This window comes from Phyllopteryx taeniolatus, chromosome 9, assembly GCF_024500385.1.
Source record: "Phyllopteryx taeniolatus isolate TA_2022b chromosome 9, UOR_Ptae_1.2, whole genome shotgun sequence".
Classification (NCBI taxonomy): Eukaryota; Metazoa; Chordata; class Actinopteri; order Syngnathiformes; family Syngnathidae; genus Phyllopteryx; species Phyllopteryx taeniolatus.
Genome location: NC_084510.1, coordinates 11,105,370 through 11,124,646, shown reverse-complemented (window position 1 = coordinate 11,124,646; position 19,277 = coordinate 11,105,370). Strand labels below are relative to the sequence as shown.

Here is a 19,277-nt window from a genome sequence, read left to right as displayed (position 1 = left end):
ATGTGCAAGAATAGTTGTGATGCACACAATCTCATCATTGCATCCGCTTCACCTGAAGTGTCACAAGCTGAGTTCTCCACAGATTTCTCTTTCTCAGGTGCACTTTTCCTGTACACAATATGAGGTTTTGTGTGTTCCTCTTCATAATGTTCTCCTTGATAGCTGTGAAGGGGCTCAACAAAATATTCCCCTTCTGGAGATCTGAAGGTACCAAACTGAGGAAAAAGAAAACAAAGCAGTTAATTGCTGCCATTCAGTCATCCTACATAATACATACATATATACCCTTTTGCAAATGTTTAGAGTCAAACATCTTAATACTTAGTACCAAAGGGAATATTTAATTGACTTCTCTCAACATCAAGATTTTGTCCTAATGCAAGCTCTCTCTACTGCAACACAGTTGCAGTAAGCATCAGTGGAATGGGGTTCATTTAGCCAAAAGACATTTGAGGTGAATTTGCATGCACATAAGAATGGTCCCAAAAGTGAGACTAATGATGGCTATCAGAAAAACACCGAGACTGTATATTGTTGTGCGTTCTTGGCAAGTAACCCCAAAGTGCTATTCTATCTACAGTACTTCACATGGCACATTTAACGTGACGGGATAACATGGAGGTCTGCGCTGCGATGCACTCGATAAAGCACATGCCAACACGAGCACTTTCCATGTGGTGTTCACTGACGTGCAAATGCCTTGACGCTTCACCAAGTATTAACCAGTTGTGTGTAACAACAGCCATCCATTCATTTTCGAGACCGCTTACCCACAGCAGGGTCGTGGTTGAGCTGGAGCCTATCCCAGCTGACTTTGGGCGAGAAGTGGGATACACTTGAGACTTAGACATGACCAGTCAATCAAAAGGCACAGAATAGATAGATAAACAACCGTTCACACTGCTACATGTTTTTGAATGTGGGAGAAAGCTGAGTGGTGCTTTGCCTCGCAGTCAAGAGTTTCTGGGCCAAGTGTTGATGAGAGCAAGACGCGTGGGTATGAGAGCATTTGAGTAGTGTTGATGAGAGCAACACTCGTGTGTATGAGAGCATTTGAGTAGTGTTAATGAGAGCAAGACTCGTGTGTACGAGAGCATTTGAGTAGTGTAAATGACAGCATTTGAGTAGTGGTAATGAGAGCATTTGACTAGTGTAAATGAGAGCATTTGAGTAGTGGTAATGAGAGCATTTGACTAGTGTAAATGAGAGCATTTGAGTAGTGTCAATGAGAGGGTTTGAGTAGTGTCAATGAGAGCATTTGAGTAGTGTAAATGAGAGCATTTGAGTAGTATCAATGACAGCATTTGAGTAGTGTAAATAAGAGCATTTGAGTAGTAGCAATGATAGCATTTGAGTCGTGCTAATGAGAGCAAGACTCGTGCGTATGAGAGTGTTTGAGTAGTCCTTATGAGAGCCTTTCAGTAGTTTGTGTGTGTGTGTGTGTGTGTGTGTGAAAGCATTTGAATAGTAAGTGCGAGAGCTAATCATGAATAATGTCCCTAACGGCCCCTCATATCGGACAAGTGTCGTACAATAAATTGTTTGGGCACGAGTGGTTTTCCGTGTTCAAACAATGTGCTCCCAGAGCTTTGGCAATGAATAACAAACTGTCAGCAAATGTTGCTACCCCAATCTCCTCAAATGCTTGACATTCTTTAGTTGGCATTTGGGGCAGACCTCTGTTGGCCATTATGCACCAATTCAACTTTGAGAGGACCGTACTCCAAATTTGCTCTCGTAATAGTCTCGGAGTGGGGCTGCGCTGTGGTGACGTCAGTTGACTACCGGGAGAGACCACAGAACCCGATAGGCAGGGCAGAAGGAGCACTTTGCATCCGAAATTAAAAAACCTGACTTGACAGTTATTGGGCTGTTATATATCAGCACAGAAAATCGTTCGTGTCGGCGCACGTGAAGTGCCAAGCTGGCTTATGAAAGTTAAGAGTTGACAGCTTTTAAGGCGTCACCCAAATTCGAGAAAAGAAATAAGAAACAGAAGTTAGGCTCGCGTTAGGTAGTCACGTGTCGAAACAACTCACCAGCCCGGAGCACAAACTGATGACTGCGGCGTGCTCAGATTTCGCATTTACTTGTCCTTTATAGAAGCAGTGTCTTAACTCTGTGTCCTCCTCCTCTTCCTCTTCTGTTACGTTATCTCCTCTGGGTACCTCAAATATTGTCACAGTGTAGAGGGGCGCGATAAATCCCGAGTCCAGAGTGAGGTTGAGGTGATAGTTCTGTCCGAAAGCAGAAATCCTGTAGTGGATATTCGGAGAGGACCAGTGCGCCGTAGCGTTGTCGCTATCCTCGTCCAAACTTCGCCGTTTCCTCTTGAAGTGCACGCTGCTTGGGAACTTGTCACCGGCTCCGTCCACTCGCACCGGCGTGACAATCTCATAGGCGCCGATCTCCTCTTTTACTGCACATGCAAACACAACATTGTGTGGAATGTTACCCCCCCCCCCCCCCCCAAAAAAAAGATGACCGCATTGGAATCTGCGAGAAAGCGCTGCCTTCACTCATTCATTCATTCATTCATTCATTCATTCACACTGTGTCACGAAGTAGGCCTACTAAGAAATACTTTACCTGTGCTTGGATTCAACAGCAGTCTCCCCGTCCCCGTGGATGCGTCGGCAGTTAGCAAATGAGGGAATAGCAGGAATCCCAAGCCCCAAAAGAGTACACGCATGATTGTCCACGTTCAGAGGAGAGCGGCAGTTTGTACTCCGGTAATTGTCGTCCTAATAATAACAACACCGACAATGACAATAATAATAATAATAATAAATACTAATAAATACTAATAAGCATCTATTCCCTCGGTCACTCCGGCATTTTCGCCTGTGGTCCCCCCCCCCCACCCCCCCGCCGCCACATCCAACTCAGTGTGTTATCCTCGACTCCCGTGTAGATGTTCCCTGGCCGCCGAGGTACACCACTGCTGGGACGTGAGAGCTCCGCAAGTTCCCAGGCCGACAGGCATACTGCACAGAGGGGTGGGCTGCTCCAAAAACCTCTGCTCCGCTACAGTGTGTGTGTGTGTGTATGTGTGTGTGTGTGTGCGCGCGTGCGTGTGCGTGTGTGTGTGTGTGTGTGTGTGCGTGCGCACCAGCTCTCTCCCCCGGCGAGGGGCGGGCTCAGACAGCAAGGTACACTTATGCACAAGCCACTATCGTGAACCGGACCGAAGGGTGGTGGTCCCGCGTCCGTTTTGGCTCTCAGGTGCCAGTGTACTGTACTCCAGTGTGTGTGTGTGTTTTTAATCACATGCAGCCAGGGGTCCGTCCCTATGATTACACTGGGCCTGAAGGAATTCGCATAAGAAATTCAAATAATGGGGTAATAATTTACTTTCAAAAGTTTGGGCTTAATCTGGTTTTAAAAGGAGTGGGAACTTGCAGTGGTGCACAACAGCGACCATGACAGTAAAGTGGGGGCCCAAATTGAAAAATCTCTGCCCTCGGGCAACTGGTGACTTAATCTTAGCATTGCGGGAGACTTAATAGTTGATGCGAGTGAGAAAATGCAATATGGCAAGCAGCAGAGCCATATAGAGTCTTGGTTTGGGGAATTAAATAGGATCTGGAAAAGGGATTGAGAGGGGATAATGGTTGAGGCTTCATGAGCTGTAGCCTCCTCAACGGGACAATACAGCCGGAATGGATGCCTTTATAGGTGCTTTGTGATTTGGAGGATCAAAGGGTGGGGTCCCTGCACCACTCATGCAACCCCGCCATCCCGACAAGCAACCACACACACACACACACACACACTCACACACACACACACACACACACACACACACACACATCCCTGTGAGATTTCTATCAAGCACTAACATTAAATTAATGAAATCAGAAATCAGTCTTTGGGGCAGAATGTAAAGTAAGATCATTGTGAAGATTTTGGGTTACAATGTAACTTTTTTACATGGGCGACTGTTCGTGGGTTATTTATCAGGACAACCTAGTGTACAGGATGCTAAGGAAAGATAAAGTACCTGCTAAAAATCATGCTGACAACATGTAAAAATACAATTACAAAGAAATGCTTCAATCCAGGATCTCTCAACACCAGGCAACTGGTCCAATAATATGAACGCAATATATGACATTATTATTTACCCACACTCCCCTAGATTAAGATCTGAAACCATATTGAGAAAAATGGGTGAATCTGTTCACAGATGACGAGACAAAGACTTTCAGACTACATCACGGCAATGAATTAATGAGGGAATTATTTGGTGAACCAAGTAATAATGGCTGTGACAGACCACTTATTAAAAGATTACGGTTTTCTGTGAAAACAACTTTTAAGGCTACCTAAAAAACAAAGTCATAGCAGTAGTACAATGACTAAATCCCTCAGGAATCGTATACAGGTAGTATATCATAGCCCATTAATCAGGGATGGATGTCAGAGTTGAAAAGGCCGTGCGACCCGTGACGTTCTGAGCTTTGATGTCTTCCTCAAGGGAGACCTTGGGAGTGCTCAGGACATGAGCTGGCTCTTTTTTTTTTTTAAACTAGCAACCAATACTAAAAATCCATTTTGTTTTTGCCAGCAAAAAAAAAAAAAAAAAAAGGCCTTTTACTTTGTAGAAAACTTCTTCAATCCAGATGGGCGGAGCAAACTACTAGTGTGAACAGCCTAATAGTGTAAGGAGGGTCCTAGTGTTACAATGGTACTGACATACAACATTTCGAGGTTGTGAAAAGTGCCGAAGGTACTCGTAGTTACTGTTGTAGTTACTGTTTTTCATTGGGTTGTTCTAAAATCATCGCCTGGAAGTGTTTTTCATCCAAATATTTTCTTAAATATGACTATACTAAAAAATTGGGTTGTGTTGTCTGTGCCGGAACGGACCTCCGTCATAAACTGAGGACCCAGAGTATTCAAGAATAGCATTCAGGTCATCATTGGAGTTGGAGTTACATCGTTGGAGGTGTCATTGGATGTTTTCCGACTTATGTGACATGCTCGTGTGTTGCGTGTATTAGCATGCACAATGATTAATTAGGGAGGATAACTAGCACTTGCTGGTGCATTCGGACCGAAGTGCCTGCAGATGATAAGATTTGCCTACTGGGGCATTAGTGAGGAGAAACTCAACACTATATTCTCTGTCTTTCCTGTAAAGCTCGCACAAAGAATCATGCTCATGGAGAAAATACAGTTTCCTTATATGTGACACCAACTTTTAAAACCATAGGTTCTTAAATCTTCAGAAGTCCCATTAACAACTCAGGCTTTGCCGCAGCTAAAGCAGGGTAAAGTAAACTGAGCCGAAAAGAAAATCAGTAAGTAGTCGACACCCCCCTCCCTCAATATTTGTCTATATGTAGATGCCAAAGCATGGCAAATCATCGTCTTTTATTGTCTGCTTTGTGAAACACCCCAAGTTGCCTTTTAAGTATGAAATGTGCTGTATAAATAAAGGTTGGATTGATTGATAGACTGATCCTAAATTACAAACCTGTTCAATATCTACGATTGCACATCCTTATGTGTGTGGTCAACAACGAGTTTGGCCTAGACATGGACTCCGTGAATGGGACGTGAAGCGGAATGATAGTCAATAAGGAAGCGACCTGAAGCTTGGCTTTTTCGCTGAACACAAATAGAATATCGACTGGTTGTGTTGAGTGTTTGAGTCCTGGTGCTACAACAGACATCTGGTTTGAGGAGGAGACTCACAATTGTTGGTGGAGATTTCACTATGTGTGTGGTCATCTTGAGTACACCACACACTTTAGGATCAGGAAGAACATGCTGAGTTTTTTCCTCATCATGTGTGGGATCGCTCACATTTAAACATTTGGTTAAGATGCTAAAAATCGTTATATGTGTACCAGGCTTAACACCTTTTCTGGTATAAATGAAGAGAAAGTAATAATCTTGGGGCTCAGTGAAATTCTAACATTCACCATCACTGAAGATAAGGGTTGACTGAGGTCCTCAAAATTGCCTTCCGAATCAGCTTTACTAACGTCACTTTTGTACGGGGGCTGGCTCCTTTCTTCAAGCTAGAAGCTCAAATGTTACCATCAACAGCAAGAGGTTGAACCCCTTTAATTATGTGCTTTTTTTTGGTTCAATTGATGCCTTTTCCCAGAACTCACCATAAAACATTTCTTACAACACAGAGGTCACAGGATAATATTTTTAAAAAACAAACCAAAAAAACAACGGGGGATATTGCCCTAGTGGTTGTCCTTAATTTGCTATACCATAGCCATAGTTTCAACTGCATGCTTGATTTCAATCTAAGAGTAAATATTTCATATTTATTCTTGAATTGCTATTTGTTTCAGAAGCAATATGGGGATCAAAATGAAGGGACTTTAACTTTAAATGTCACCATCTCCAATCAGCTGGCTCCCTTCCATGTTTCTCAATGGGGAAGTCATTACAGTTGTGTGTGTGTGTCCGTGCGTGCGTTCTCAATGGTCACCGAGGTCATCAGAGTCATCCCCCTCACTTGTGTGCAGGCTAAATCATTCAGGGCAGTTATCAGCAGTGTAAACTTCACTTCCCCTCCAGATCAGATAATCGGCCCGTAGGGAGCGCAAAGCTTGAATGAAGTGGCCAAGCCCGGACTGGGATTTCAAAGAGATGGACTGTAATTGTGGAGCTTTCAAAATCTCTTTTTACTCTCTCTCAGCCACACCCAAGCTGACCCTCTTGACCCAGTGAACTTTTCCTCATGGCAAGTACAATACATTTTCATTTGTTTTGTAACATTTAATTAAGTAGGCTATATTTTTTTAGTTTACTTTTATACATACACATTAAGTGAATATTTTAAGTAGTTTTTTTTCTGTTCCTTTATTTGAGAGCAATTTTAACGTTCAAACTATTACTATTACTGTGGTAAAATCGATCACATATTACTGAATGCTTTTTAGGATTAAAACGTTTGCCTCGTATTTATGTATTTGTTTTTTATGAACACTTGGGCCTACTACGTTACTATGTTTTAATGTTGTTCATTATGGTGCTACTTGAAAAGCCATGTATTCTTTTGTAAGTGGGAGAACCACTGGCCTCGAAAATTGCTGTGGATATGTGTATTTCCAAAATTGCAAATACTGTACAGGTATTCAAAGTGGCAACCGAAAAAAGAATCTGCTCATTAGTCCTGATAATACTCTCAGTAATCTATTGTGAAAAGGTTTTTAGCAAAAAAATAAATAAATACAAAAAAAAATAAAATAAAAAAATTCTGCCTAAACTGTCAAACTATGTTCTTTATTGTGTAATACTGTATACAAACAGGCATAGGCGTACAACCGCAGACAAACACATAAAGATGGGTACTGGCATGTTCCACCATCAACACGTCCTCACTTTTTTAATGAGCTTGCGCAGGCGCTAAGGAGCTTTAGCAGAGAGAATGGTGGTTCTGTGAATGTGCTTTAGGGATGGGCCTGGCGAGCTCAACATCTGAAGAGCAATTAGTGTATTGGAAAAGCTCACAGACCATAAGAGAGTGTCCTGGACACTGCCCGAGTGGTACAACAGCTGTCAGCAGCTCCTACCCATGTCGGAATGCTTTCCAGATTATTCGTCTCTGTGGATCAGCAGCACATGGATGTGACGGAAATCAAATTCATCAGTTCAAGAGAAGAAGTCATCAGTGTAGCATGGCGTGGCTTCGATATGATGTATGACACTCATCCAAGCTCTTTGCATCCCTGAGTTCCAGCAGCCCTACAGTACTTCCAGGAACTCCTTTGTTTACACCAGCAGAAGGCTCAGTGAGTAATTGCCTTCACTTGTAAAAGGACATGGGTTTCTTCGTAACACATAGATGTTGAGTGCAAGGTGATGGGTAGCTGATTAGGTTACAAAGAATAGAGCACCTTAAAGATTTAAGTGCCTGTTTGGTTCAAAGATATGTTGGAGTGCAGATTATTTCAGACCACACTGCTATTTGACTGATACTTACTTTGCTAATCTTTACATTGTCAACCCATCCATCATTATACTTGAAGATCATGAAGATTTCCCCTGCTTTATCTTTGCATTGATGGTATTCTGGGTCAAGGGCTCCATTCAGTGGCTGTCAGAACTAGTGGAATATGCTGGCCCGAGTCCTGCTGGAAGGCTCACTGTGTAAATGGGTCATCTCGGACTAACGGGAGCCAACAAGTTCACTACAGCTGACAGGCACACAGCAGTGTGCCATAGTACTCTAGCAAGTTGAGAGAGAGAACTCTTTATTTACTCCAGGGGTGAGCCACAATAACTGTAGGTCTCACAGGTTTCAAACTCATGGCACGGGGGCCAGATCTGGACTGTCACACCATTTTATGTAGTACGCTTTTACTAATGTTGAGATATTGCATTTTCTTGTTACCAAACCCATTTTAAAAATAAATTGAACAAAATAAATTGAACAATAAACAAAATAAGTTATTGATTTCTGATTTCAAAACTACAAACACTGCGATTGGCTGGTGACCAGTTCAGGGTGTACCGCGCCTCTTCTCGAAGATAGCTGGGAAAGGCTCCAGCACGCCCGGGACCCCAGTGAGGAGAAGCGGTACAGAAAATGTATGGATATACTTACCGTAATTTCTTGTGTATAAAGCGCATTTACCCCCCCAAAAAATTGTCAAAAATAAATAGTGCGCATTATGCATAGGTATAGGGGCAAATGGAAAAAATCTTTCACATTTTATAAATGTATGCTGCCATCTAGTGGTTATGAAAAAGCTGTACACTTTCATTCCAGAATGCCACTCCCACCTAGTGGTTATAAAAAAGGTGTAGCCTACACTTTCTTTCCAATATGACAAGGGTACGTATGACTGCATATATGTACAGTTATTGCTCATAAATATACATACCCTAGCAGAATGTGTGAAATATTATATCTTTTTTAATATGACTGATGACTGAACAACAACCATCATTAATTTCTTTATGGTTATGTTTTGTTTAATGATAATGCTTTTCTGAAATGCTTGACCGTTTAATTTCAATCCCATTAAAATACATTTAAATGTGTTTCGCCTGGCCCTTCATGTTTTCTTTTCAGAATTGTACCCATCTTACAAATTCAATCATAATTATGAGCACAACTGTGTGTTTTCTCGACTAAATAAAAGTAGGGCTGTAAATTTCAAAATAAGAGCAAGTAAATAAAATTTTTAAAAAACGAAGAAAAGCATGTTATATGAGAGATTTCCATACATATTGTATTAATACTATCTACAGAAAGAGACTTTAGACCTGTAAAGGCAGAGAGATAAAGTGCACAGATTTATTTTTTCCTTCACCGGTTGTGTACAGTAAAATACAATAGCATTTACAAACCTGCAGAACAAGAGTAATAAAGTTGGCTCTATTTGGTTATGGCTTGGAATAAAGTTCCTACTTCGTTAAGGTAGGACAAGTGCACTATAATAATAATAAACACAGAGTAGTTATAGGGATTTCCTTTGTTTTAAAAAAAAAAAAGGCCAAGTGCATCAAAAGCAGCCTCATTATCGAGTGACCTTATCTGCCATTTCTTTGTACATACAATTCATTGCTGATGCCCACTTCCTATAAGACATGACTATGCACAGGTCTATGGGGTACAACAGTTTTGGACAGGTATGCATGACCCCACCAGGAGAAAACTACCTGCTGCAAAGTGTGAACCATGCAAGAAGATAATTATTGTCACATTTAAACATTGCATCCTCTGTCACATAAAATGTTTCCATCACTGAAATGATTGTGAAAGGCTCAAACAGAAGCTCATGATCTGTCACCATGTAATCTTTCATAAACCATCAAAGATTATCAATTATTTAGCACCAAATGTGATTTTGAGAATAATCTCATTACGGTTTTAACATAGCAGGGTGAATGGCACCACGTCCTTTTTGTCACTGACAGTGCAGGCTACAGAAAGCCAAAATATGTTTACACACATGAATCACACTCAAGATGGAATTGTGCTGTATTTAAGTCTCGGCGCCCTTTGCACAATGGTCATTGCACCGTACTATTGCAATATTTGTCATTCGAACTGCTCTAAGTGCTAGAGGACTCTGCATCTTTTTGCACAATTGTCAAAAAAAAATGTAAAAAATATGTACCGGCATTACCAGATAACTAGCAACCCTTTATTGCTCAGTGACTGTTTTTTGTCAATGTCTTTATGTCTCAAAAGTGTTCTCTGTCAACTGACTGTCTGTTGTCGTACTAGAGCGGCTCCAACTACCGGAGACAAATTCCTTGTGTGTTTTTTGGACATACTTGGCAAATAAAGATGATTCTGATTCTGAATTAAGTATGTCTCATGTTGCCAGGTACTGTAAATCAGATCAAGGATTACAATGCTCAATGCTCATGCAGCATATTTATTTCATTTTCAGAAACATTATAATGAAATCATTTTTTCTTGTTGAAAATATTGTTGTAGGCTTTGTTTGTTTCCACTCAGAAAACATTGGACATGGTGGGCAAGAACCTAGTTTTAATAGTTAACAACACACGATGAGGCCCAGCAAATGCTTTTGGGGGAAAAAAACCCACAAAAAACAACCCTAATAATTATTCAGAGTCTTACAATTGCCTAGTGTAGCCTTTCATACTAGTTTTATTTTTTTTTTACAAGCACAAAGGTAGATTGTGTGAAAACTTGAATCATTGCAGGCTTTCCTCAAAGTGAAGCAAATGTTCACACTGTCAGTGCTAAATGACAAGGAAAATATCAGCAAGTGTGTTCTTACTCTTCTTATAGTGTGTAGTATACACAAGATGACCAACACAGCACACCATGCATCAAATCTCCACTGACAATCATCAGTCTCCTCCCCCCGAACCCGATCCGAGAGAGGTTGCACAGGACATCCAGATTGCCAGAAAATATAGCCAAAAATTTTATTTTATCTGGTAACTGCATTGTGGCACCGTTGCAAAGTCTTCTTCTTTTCATTTTTATTGTGGTGAATGACTTTGTGGGCACGTTATACAAACAACACAGCCAACCTTTCTATTTGTGTTCTGCAACAGTGCAAGTTTCAGGTTGCTTCCTAATTGTCTATACTGTAGTTCTGTTATACATCACAATCATGGAGCAATTCAGAGTCCTCAGTTAACCTAACATACAGTACTTTTTTTTTGACTGTTTGAGGAATAGCACAAAGATAACTCACAGGGATAACATGCATACAGTACGTCTCCTAGGTGGGAGCCAAGATTTGATCCCAGATCCCAATGTGAACATTCTTCCTGAGGGACAGCCACTGGTCTGCCCTCAAGCTCAACCATTCATTTCTTAAATAATTACCCAAAGGTTTGTCTCCAGATAGTTCTTTATAATATAACGAACCAGACAGAAAAACAGATTTGACCCCCCCAATAAAAATGCCAAATGCAATGGATTAAGAACAAATGTTTCATATTACTGTTATTAAATACCCAGTTCTTGTCAGTTTGAACTACACTTGTGTGTCTTCTCCTGTTTGAGAATTGAGGGCTTTAGAAGCATATCAGATCGCAAAGTTTTCTTTAGATTACATACAGTAGTTACAAAATAGTCATCCCTCAGTCATATGTAAATGAGTTTTTAAAGGAAAGTGGACAAAGTAGAAAGGATAGTGCGGTCACAAAAATACCTGTTGTGAATAAATAAAGTAAGGTTGTTCAATTGTTTTCAATATATTGTCTCAAGGTCACCACCACCACCGAAATAAATCAGTCTGCGTAAATATCAGAAACACTACCCGTCTTGTAGGAATTTTGTACGCAACAAACAGTTGCCGAGTCTTCCCAGCAGCCTGCATCGACGAACTGCAAAGTTGTTTTGTTCTTGATATCACGATATCACATCACCACGCTCTTGGTTTATCCTCAGGATCAATTTCAATCCTCTTACGTGTTGACTCCCCATTGATGACATCATACTATATGAATTATCTGGAGATTTGTCTGCCTCTCATTTGAGTCACATCTAGGACGTGAATTAGCTGGCAGACCTGTAATGTTTTGATATAAATCTAACCTGAGTTGTGTTGAGTATAAGCTCGGTGTTGATGATGTCAAAAGATTTATGTAACTCATTGTGATGGCTGAATGGTCCGAAGGAGGTAAAATGAAATATTGCAGACATTTTTAATAAGTGAGATTTATCTGTTTCATTGAGGTGAATAGCTACTAAGACAAGACTGTGGCATTTATCAAAAACAACTCAAAGAAAGAAACAAACAAACGAACAAAAAGCTTGACAAGCAAGAAAGCAGCTTTTTTTTTTTTTTTTTTATGGAAACAGTAGAGTCACAGTTTCAAACCAACGAAGCCAAACGAGCACGAAAAGTCATCAAATCAATGTGTGGTACCTTGTTAATCACACCCTTTCAGCACTGCGCTGGAAAAACATCTGTACAAGAATGTTTTAATATTACAGGAATGCAAACTTTGACACAAAACAGTGCTAAACATGAGAAGCAGCATGTGATTTGACTGAGTCTGAAGCGGCACAAAGCTACATTCTTTGCGCGTGTGTGGGAGGCTCTGTTTTTGACATTAGTCAGTGAAAAAGTAACCACTTTCATCAGGTATCTCACCCTAATATGTCACTATGGTATGTTGAACAAGATTACAGCAGGCTACAAAGACGACAATCCACTAATGGCGCTCCAAATCTGACTTGCTTCTAATCAGTGCGGAACAACACTTTAGTAGATCTCAGTACAGATGTGCTCTTTGTAAACAACTAAATTGAGTTATTGGCAGTTCATGGACACTGAATTGGTACACGTATAACAGACTTCAATAATACAAAGGAGGAATACTCATTTAAATTTGAAAAACCACCCCACTTTAGAGCTGTAAACTTTAACAGCTGCTCTGTCTTAACAAAATGAATTATGCTTTGGGGAAAAAAAGGCTTGGGAAACAAATCTGAAGATGCTGCAAACACCAAACATATGAAAAACCACAATGATTTGGCATACCCTATGCTCGAGGGCACCTGTCAGCGTAAGGAAGCAAATTGGTACATCTACAGGAAGCAGAACCAGTTTTGATCCATAAAGGGACATGGACTAAGACACCATCCTCAAACCAAGTTGCACTCCTCGAAATGCCAAAAATGCACCACCTTCGTTCTGATCATGCCGACCGTCTCACCCCCAACACCAAGACAAAGTACCGCACTGTGGGAGGACGGAGCCTTCGCCACCGCCACCCTAACCCTCTAAAACACCCAGCCCCTCGACATCCGGAACGCTGACACACTCACCTCATTTAAAATTTAACTCAAATCCCATCTGTTCAAGATCGGCTACAACATCTGACCATGCTCATATATGCCCCACCTTACTGTTAATGTTTACTGATTTTTGCCTCTTTGTTTATTTGTTGTATGTTGTTGTATGTTGTTGTATTCCATCCATTTTGTGTACCGCTTATCATCACTAGGGTCGCGGGCATGCTGGAGCCTATCCCAGCTATCTTCGGGCAAGAGGTGGCATACGCCCTGAACTGGTCGCCAGCCAATCGCAGGGAACATATAAACAAACAACCATTCGCACTCACATTCGCACCTATGGACAATTTAGAGTCTTCAATTAACCTACCACGCATGTATTTGGGATGTGGGAGGAAACCGCAGTACCCGGAGAAAACCCACAAAGGCACGGGGAGAACATGGAAACTCCACACAGGCGGGGCCGGGATTTGAACCCCGATCCTCAGAACTGTGAGGGAGATGTGCTAGCCAGTCGTCCACCGTGGTGCCAAATGCTATACAAATCCATCCATCCATCCATCTTCTGTACCGCTTATCCTCACTAGGGTTGTGGGCTGCTGGAGCCTATCCCAGCTATCTTCGGGCGGGAGGCGGGGTACACCCTGAACCGGTTGGCAGCCAATCGCAGGGCACATAGAAACAAACAACCATTCGCACTCACATTTACACCTACGGGCAAATTGGAGTCCTTGGATTTGAACCCCGATTCCCATAACTGTGAGGCAGATGCGCTAACCAGTCGTCCACCGTGCCGGCGCTATACAAATTATTATTATTATAATTATTTTTTAACCCAATTATGCCAGTCAACTGCCATCCATCCTGTCATGAACGGAGCAAAGGACAGGACCCAAAATGCACGACTCCAATTCAGATGGACAGTTTCAAAAAGAGAGGTTTAATAAACGGGCAGAGGTCAGTACACAGGCAGGCCATCCGTAAAGGAAACAGTATCCAAAAAATGTGAGGCAAAAAGAATAGGTCAATAATCAGAACAGGGTCTAGTCTTTCTACGAGTCGGTGACGTGGAAACAATGCTGGAACGTGACAACAAGGTACAACGAACTGGCGACCAGAAAGAATGAGACAGGAGGTTAAATGCATGGGGTAATTAGGGTAAACGAGGTACAGGTGGGGAAGATGCTCTAAGGAGCAGGTGTGTACGAGACAGGGGGAAGACAACAACCATAACACGCACCCATGACAGTACCCCCCCCCCCCCTTAACGGCCGGCCCCAGACGGCCCCAGAGCCCCAGGATGCGCAATGTGGTGGTCCCGAATGAGTGAGTCATCCACGATAAAACCAGCCGGCACCCAAGAACGTTCCTCAGGCCCATAGCCCTCCCAGTCCACCAGATATTGAAACCCCCTACCCCCTACCAAGGACGTTGTGGTATTGGCAGGGGTCGCAATTCCCCAGAAGGACGTTGACGAGAGGGCTTGTAGCAGCACATACCTGGCAAGCATTGACGTAATGGATAACATCTCGTCTAACGTTACGCCACCAAAAGCGTGGTTCGACCATAGATTGAGTTTTGGCAATGCCTGAGTGACATTCAGTCCTGTTAGTGTGAGCCCAGTGGATAACTCTTCCCCTTAAGGTCGGGACCACATAAAGCCTGTTTTCCGGGCAATCTTCGGGGCTAAGAGTGTTCTTCAGAGCCTCTTTTACCGCAGTTTCAATGGTCCAGACAAAAGCAGAAATGAAACATGACTTGGGCAAAATGGTTTTAGGGTCGGACAGAGAATTCTCTACGCGGAAAATACACGATAAAGCATCTGGGTTACCATTTTTAGAATCAGGTCGGTAGGATAACGTGAAATTACAGCTTGTGAACAATAGAGCCCATCTAGCCTACCTAGCATTCAATCTTTTAGCGGACTTGAGATACTCAAAGTTCTTGTGATCCGTCCATACCAAAATCGGGGTCTGAGCCCTTTCTAGCCAGTGCCTTCACTCTACCAAAGCCACCTTGACAGCCAGCAGTTCATGGTCACCGATGTCGTAATTTCTCTCGACTGGAGTCAGTTTTTTAGAGAGATAAGCACAAGGAAGTAACTTACCATCCTTGAGACATTTCTGGGAGAGCACTGCTCTTATTCCGGCATCAGACGCATCGACTTCTACAACAAACTGCTATTTGGGATCTGGCAAAGTGAGGATGGGAGCGGAGGTAAAGCTCGATTTGAGTTTAAGCGCATTCATGAACTCTATGCGCCTCAATGAAGAAAGATATTTGTTTGTTTTTTTCATCCTGTGGTTGGTTTTTATGGGTTCCACTCATGACAAGGTCAAAAGTCAAAACTGTTAAAACCTCAATGTCTTCTTTTCTTCTTTTTTATTACATCCACGAAGCACTTGAGGTTTTGTTTTGAAGTTTCTTCATTAGTTTTGAGGATTTTGCAAAAATTACACGACCAATTTCCATGAAACTTTGTGGGTGAGTGTTATATTTTCCAAGCATGGGTCGATTAATTTTTTGGAGCACATCCCGATAAAAAGTGGGATCAAGCAATTGATTTTCTCCTTTTTTTCCCCTTTGAGTCCCAATTAAACTGTTTTCTGTATCCCGGAAACCATGTTAGAATTTAATCTTAAACTCGTTTCTCCATCAAACACTTGTTTGTTGATTCCACACATTAGGTCTTCATGTCCCTACAGGTCATTGTGCAACAAAAAAACATTCTCTCTCATCATGTGTATTCAGTCACGTATTGGATGCCAGAAACATGCTCTGCGTGGGTCCTCGTGCTTTTGTGATAGGGCTCTAAATGTCTTTCAAATCTATTCTACTCCTACCCCTTGAGCCTGTCAAATTCCATAGTTATTCATTAAAGACAATACCTTGAATTGTGAAGCAAATCCTGTCATTTTGTTCAGCTCAAATTGAGATTTAGTTGGAACCAGCAGAAAACACAATAAGGTGCGTGCAGAATAACTTGATTCTTTATCCAGTGTTAATAAAAATGACATTTCCAATAAGCCAACATTGACCTCTATCACATTATTAAAATGGCAGAAGCGTAAACACACCGCAAATGTCTCTGTAAGACACAGCTTTTGTTATTTAAAAAAAAAAACTAATTTTACTTTGTTTGTGCCCTAATTTTACAGTCTTAGTTTTTCTTGCCAACCCAGCCATTCTATATAGAGACAGTTTCAGTTTCACAGTATCCACTCTCCACATATGTGTTAAGGCTTGCAAAGCCAAACAGAAAAGCATGTAAGTTGGGGTGATTTGAGGTCACATACATTACTGTTTGAACACTGCACACATTACACACCACATGGCCCCAATGGGTGCAAGTCGTTTTGGCTTTCTAATAGAACACAGATGAACAAAATTACATCATTTCCTACTCATCAGTTTAGGGCTTTTAAACCTTCAGTTTCTGCTTTTTATTTGGTCAGACAGCAAACTAAGTGCCCTGTAGATTCAAGGGCATTAAGAGCTGGCTCACCACACAAGATTAGCCATCACATTTCTCTCTGACCTGAATTAATCTAGTCTTTCTGATGTTGACCCGAGGTTAGGTTATTGAGTAATGCTAGTTGAGGAAAAGATATATCTTTGTCGAGTGACAATAAAAGACAAAACCTCTTGGGAAATCTTGAAACAAGCAAACCAATTCTTCCTTGGAGGGACAGACTGTATGTTCTGTCTCTTAAACGCTAATAGTTTTTATCACAGATATTGGCAGGGCAAGAGAAATATTTAGCGATGTCCTGAGGCATGAGTGGAGAAGGTTTTAATGTTTTTTTTGGGAGAGCCAAACCAGTTGGTCAGCATGTGTAACGGCAAAACACAGCTATACAGAAGTATACCATTTGTTTGTCACCGTGTGCTTCTGAATGTCCATTCACACACACACACTTAACATTATGCCAGACTCCTCGCCATGATCATCAGAAATAATCCATCCATATTGTACAGAACTTTATCCCATTCAGGGCCATAAGGGGTCTAGGAGGTCAAATACAGGACTGACACTATATAGACAGCCATTCAGATGTCAATTTACATCTATGGGTAACTTTGAGCCTTCATATACAGTCAACAAAGGTGTTAGACCACCAGTAATGAATCTATACGTGACCATGCAGCTTTATGAAGTGCTTTAATGCGGACCTTTTCAATTTGAACCTTTTCAGATTTTCCTCAACAGTAAATTTGAAAATTAATGGATAACTGCAATAATTATATTTTTGCATTGAAAGTGTAATTTCAGTTAAATATCTTATACTGTACATTCAGTGTTACTGTATTTCAGAAACCTGAATAAAGATATTTCAATAATTTCCAAACTGGTTCATTTCAGGCAGCTGTCGCATATGTAAACCCTACATTGGGTGGTGATTTAGTACTATATGCGTACCATATGTTTATGGACTATGTAAGGAGCACCGTTCCCAGTGAGAACCCACAAAGGCACAGGGAGAACATGGAAACACTACAAAGAAGGGCTTGAACTACAATTCAAATCTGGAACCTTGTTGCTATTAGGCGACAGTGCAAACCACTTGTCCACCCTATCAAAACATTGTCGAATGTGTTTGCAATTCTTTGATATTTGTCCATTCTGGCACTGTAGCTTGCAAGAATGTATTTATTGTGGCTTTGTTTTTCAAGACAACCCAACTTTGAATGTATTAACAGGAAAATACGAACGGTGCCAAATGTAACCACACATCTCATGCTTCGATTATCGTCTGCCTTACCAGTGGGCTAAAGTTGCACTGCACCGGCTGACACGAATCTCTTTTTGACAGTCTTGCTGGAAAGAAACTGACTTGAACAACGCCGTCTCTGGCCAACCTGCATTGTTTCAGATGTCTAAGCAGCATGTTGGATGTTATTCCGCCTGCATGGGTTTTCTTCAGGTACTCCGGCTTCCTCCCACATTCCAAAAATGTATGTTAGGATAAATTTAATATTTTAGATTGTCAATAGGTGTGAATATGAGTGTGAATGGTTGGTTGTTTATATGTGTAACCAGCTTATCACCCAAGTCAGCTGGGATAGTCTTTAACTCCATGACCCTAACGAGTACAAGCAGTATAGAAAATGGATGAATGGATGGATGGATGGATGTGTTCCACAATAGTTGTTGGTGTTGAAGATATCACAGGGGTACCGTAAAGTAACAACAAATAACTCTTTATTTTTTTTTTTGACACAGATAAAGTTGCAGTAAGTGATCAGAAAAAGCAAAAAGTGTCATACTACTGACCAAACAAACTTTCAACGCCAAATGAACTCCCTGCACTCAGCTTACCCTTCCACAGGAATCATCACCTCCCTCGCCATGGTCCCGCCCACGCTCCTTTTGGCAACAGTGACGGCACTGCTGGTGAACAAATCGCTTCCAGCTCGGGTCACATTCGAGATGTTTAATCTGGGGGGAAACCAGATGTGCTCTGTGAAGATGTACACGAACAAATAGCATTACCTTTCTTTAATGTGTGGTATCATTTTCCTCATGACAATCACAGAGAACAAGAACAATAAACACAAAATAGGCTGCTTTTGTGATCAGTGTTATTTATTGCTTATAAACATTCATGAACAAATAAATCAAACACAACATAAAAAGAAACCTCACATAGTCCTTTTCTAGCTTTACATAGGACAGCCCAGGAAGCTAAAGTGAAAGCATACCAGCCACAATATGTAACTGATCATTGTCACAACTACAATGTTCCCACGAGTTTCAAGGATGTTATGATCTTATGTGATAAACCCTAAACATGAGTCCCTTCCCCCAAACCAGCAGTCGAGCGCAATCAAAACATGACCTAATTTACCTGTAAGATTTCTGAATGTCATAAAATTCTAAGAAGAATTAGCCTAGCAATTTCTTGACAATTCTTCTCCTTGTCATTTCTATTGTGGTAAGAGACCTGGAGGACACGTTGTACTAACACATTTTCAAAGAGTTGGTCTTTCATTTCCGAAGACTGACAGGAGCATGACCTGCAACTCCCGTCCTGATTTGCTATTGTTCTGTCAAACT

General features: G+C 41.4%; 1 protein-coding gene and 1 long non-coding RNA gene across 5 annotated transcripts in view; one reads left to right on the top strand and one right to left on the bottom strand.

Moving 5' to 3' along the window:
* adamts9 (ADAM metallopeptidase with thrombospondin type 1 motif, 9) overlaps positions 1–3,192 on the bottom strand; it is a 54,106-nt gene extending 50,914 nt beyond the window's left edge. The window contains exons 1-3 of one of the 4 annotated variants that reach the window (XR_009790096.1): positions 2,590–3,192; positions 2,040–2,419; positions 53–215 (exon numbers count right to left, since the gene is read on the bottom strand). Coding sequence is in view for 3 of the 4 variants with exons in the window: in XM_061784545.1 (XP_061640529.1) it covers positions 53–215; positions 2,040–2,419; positions 2,590–2,692 (646 nt within the window). In the remaining variant the exon portion in view is untranslated. The remainder of the gene's footprint in view (positions 1–52; positions 216–2,039; positions 2,420–2,589) is intronic. The other 3 variants (XM_061784545.1, XM_061784546.1, XM_061784548.1) reach the window with 3 other exon arrangements.
* A 4,319-nt stretch (positions 3,193–7,511) lies between these two features.
* On the top strand, positions 7,512–18,776 carry LOC133483035 (uncharacterized). The gene is made up of 3 exons (XR_009789996.1): positions 7,512–7,766; positions 18,034–18,144; positions 18,444–18,776. It is a non-coding gene; the product is annotated as an uncharacterized LOC133483035 (long non-coding RNA).
* Positions 18,777–19,277: the final 501 nt, after the last annotated feature.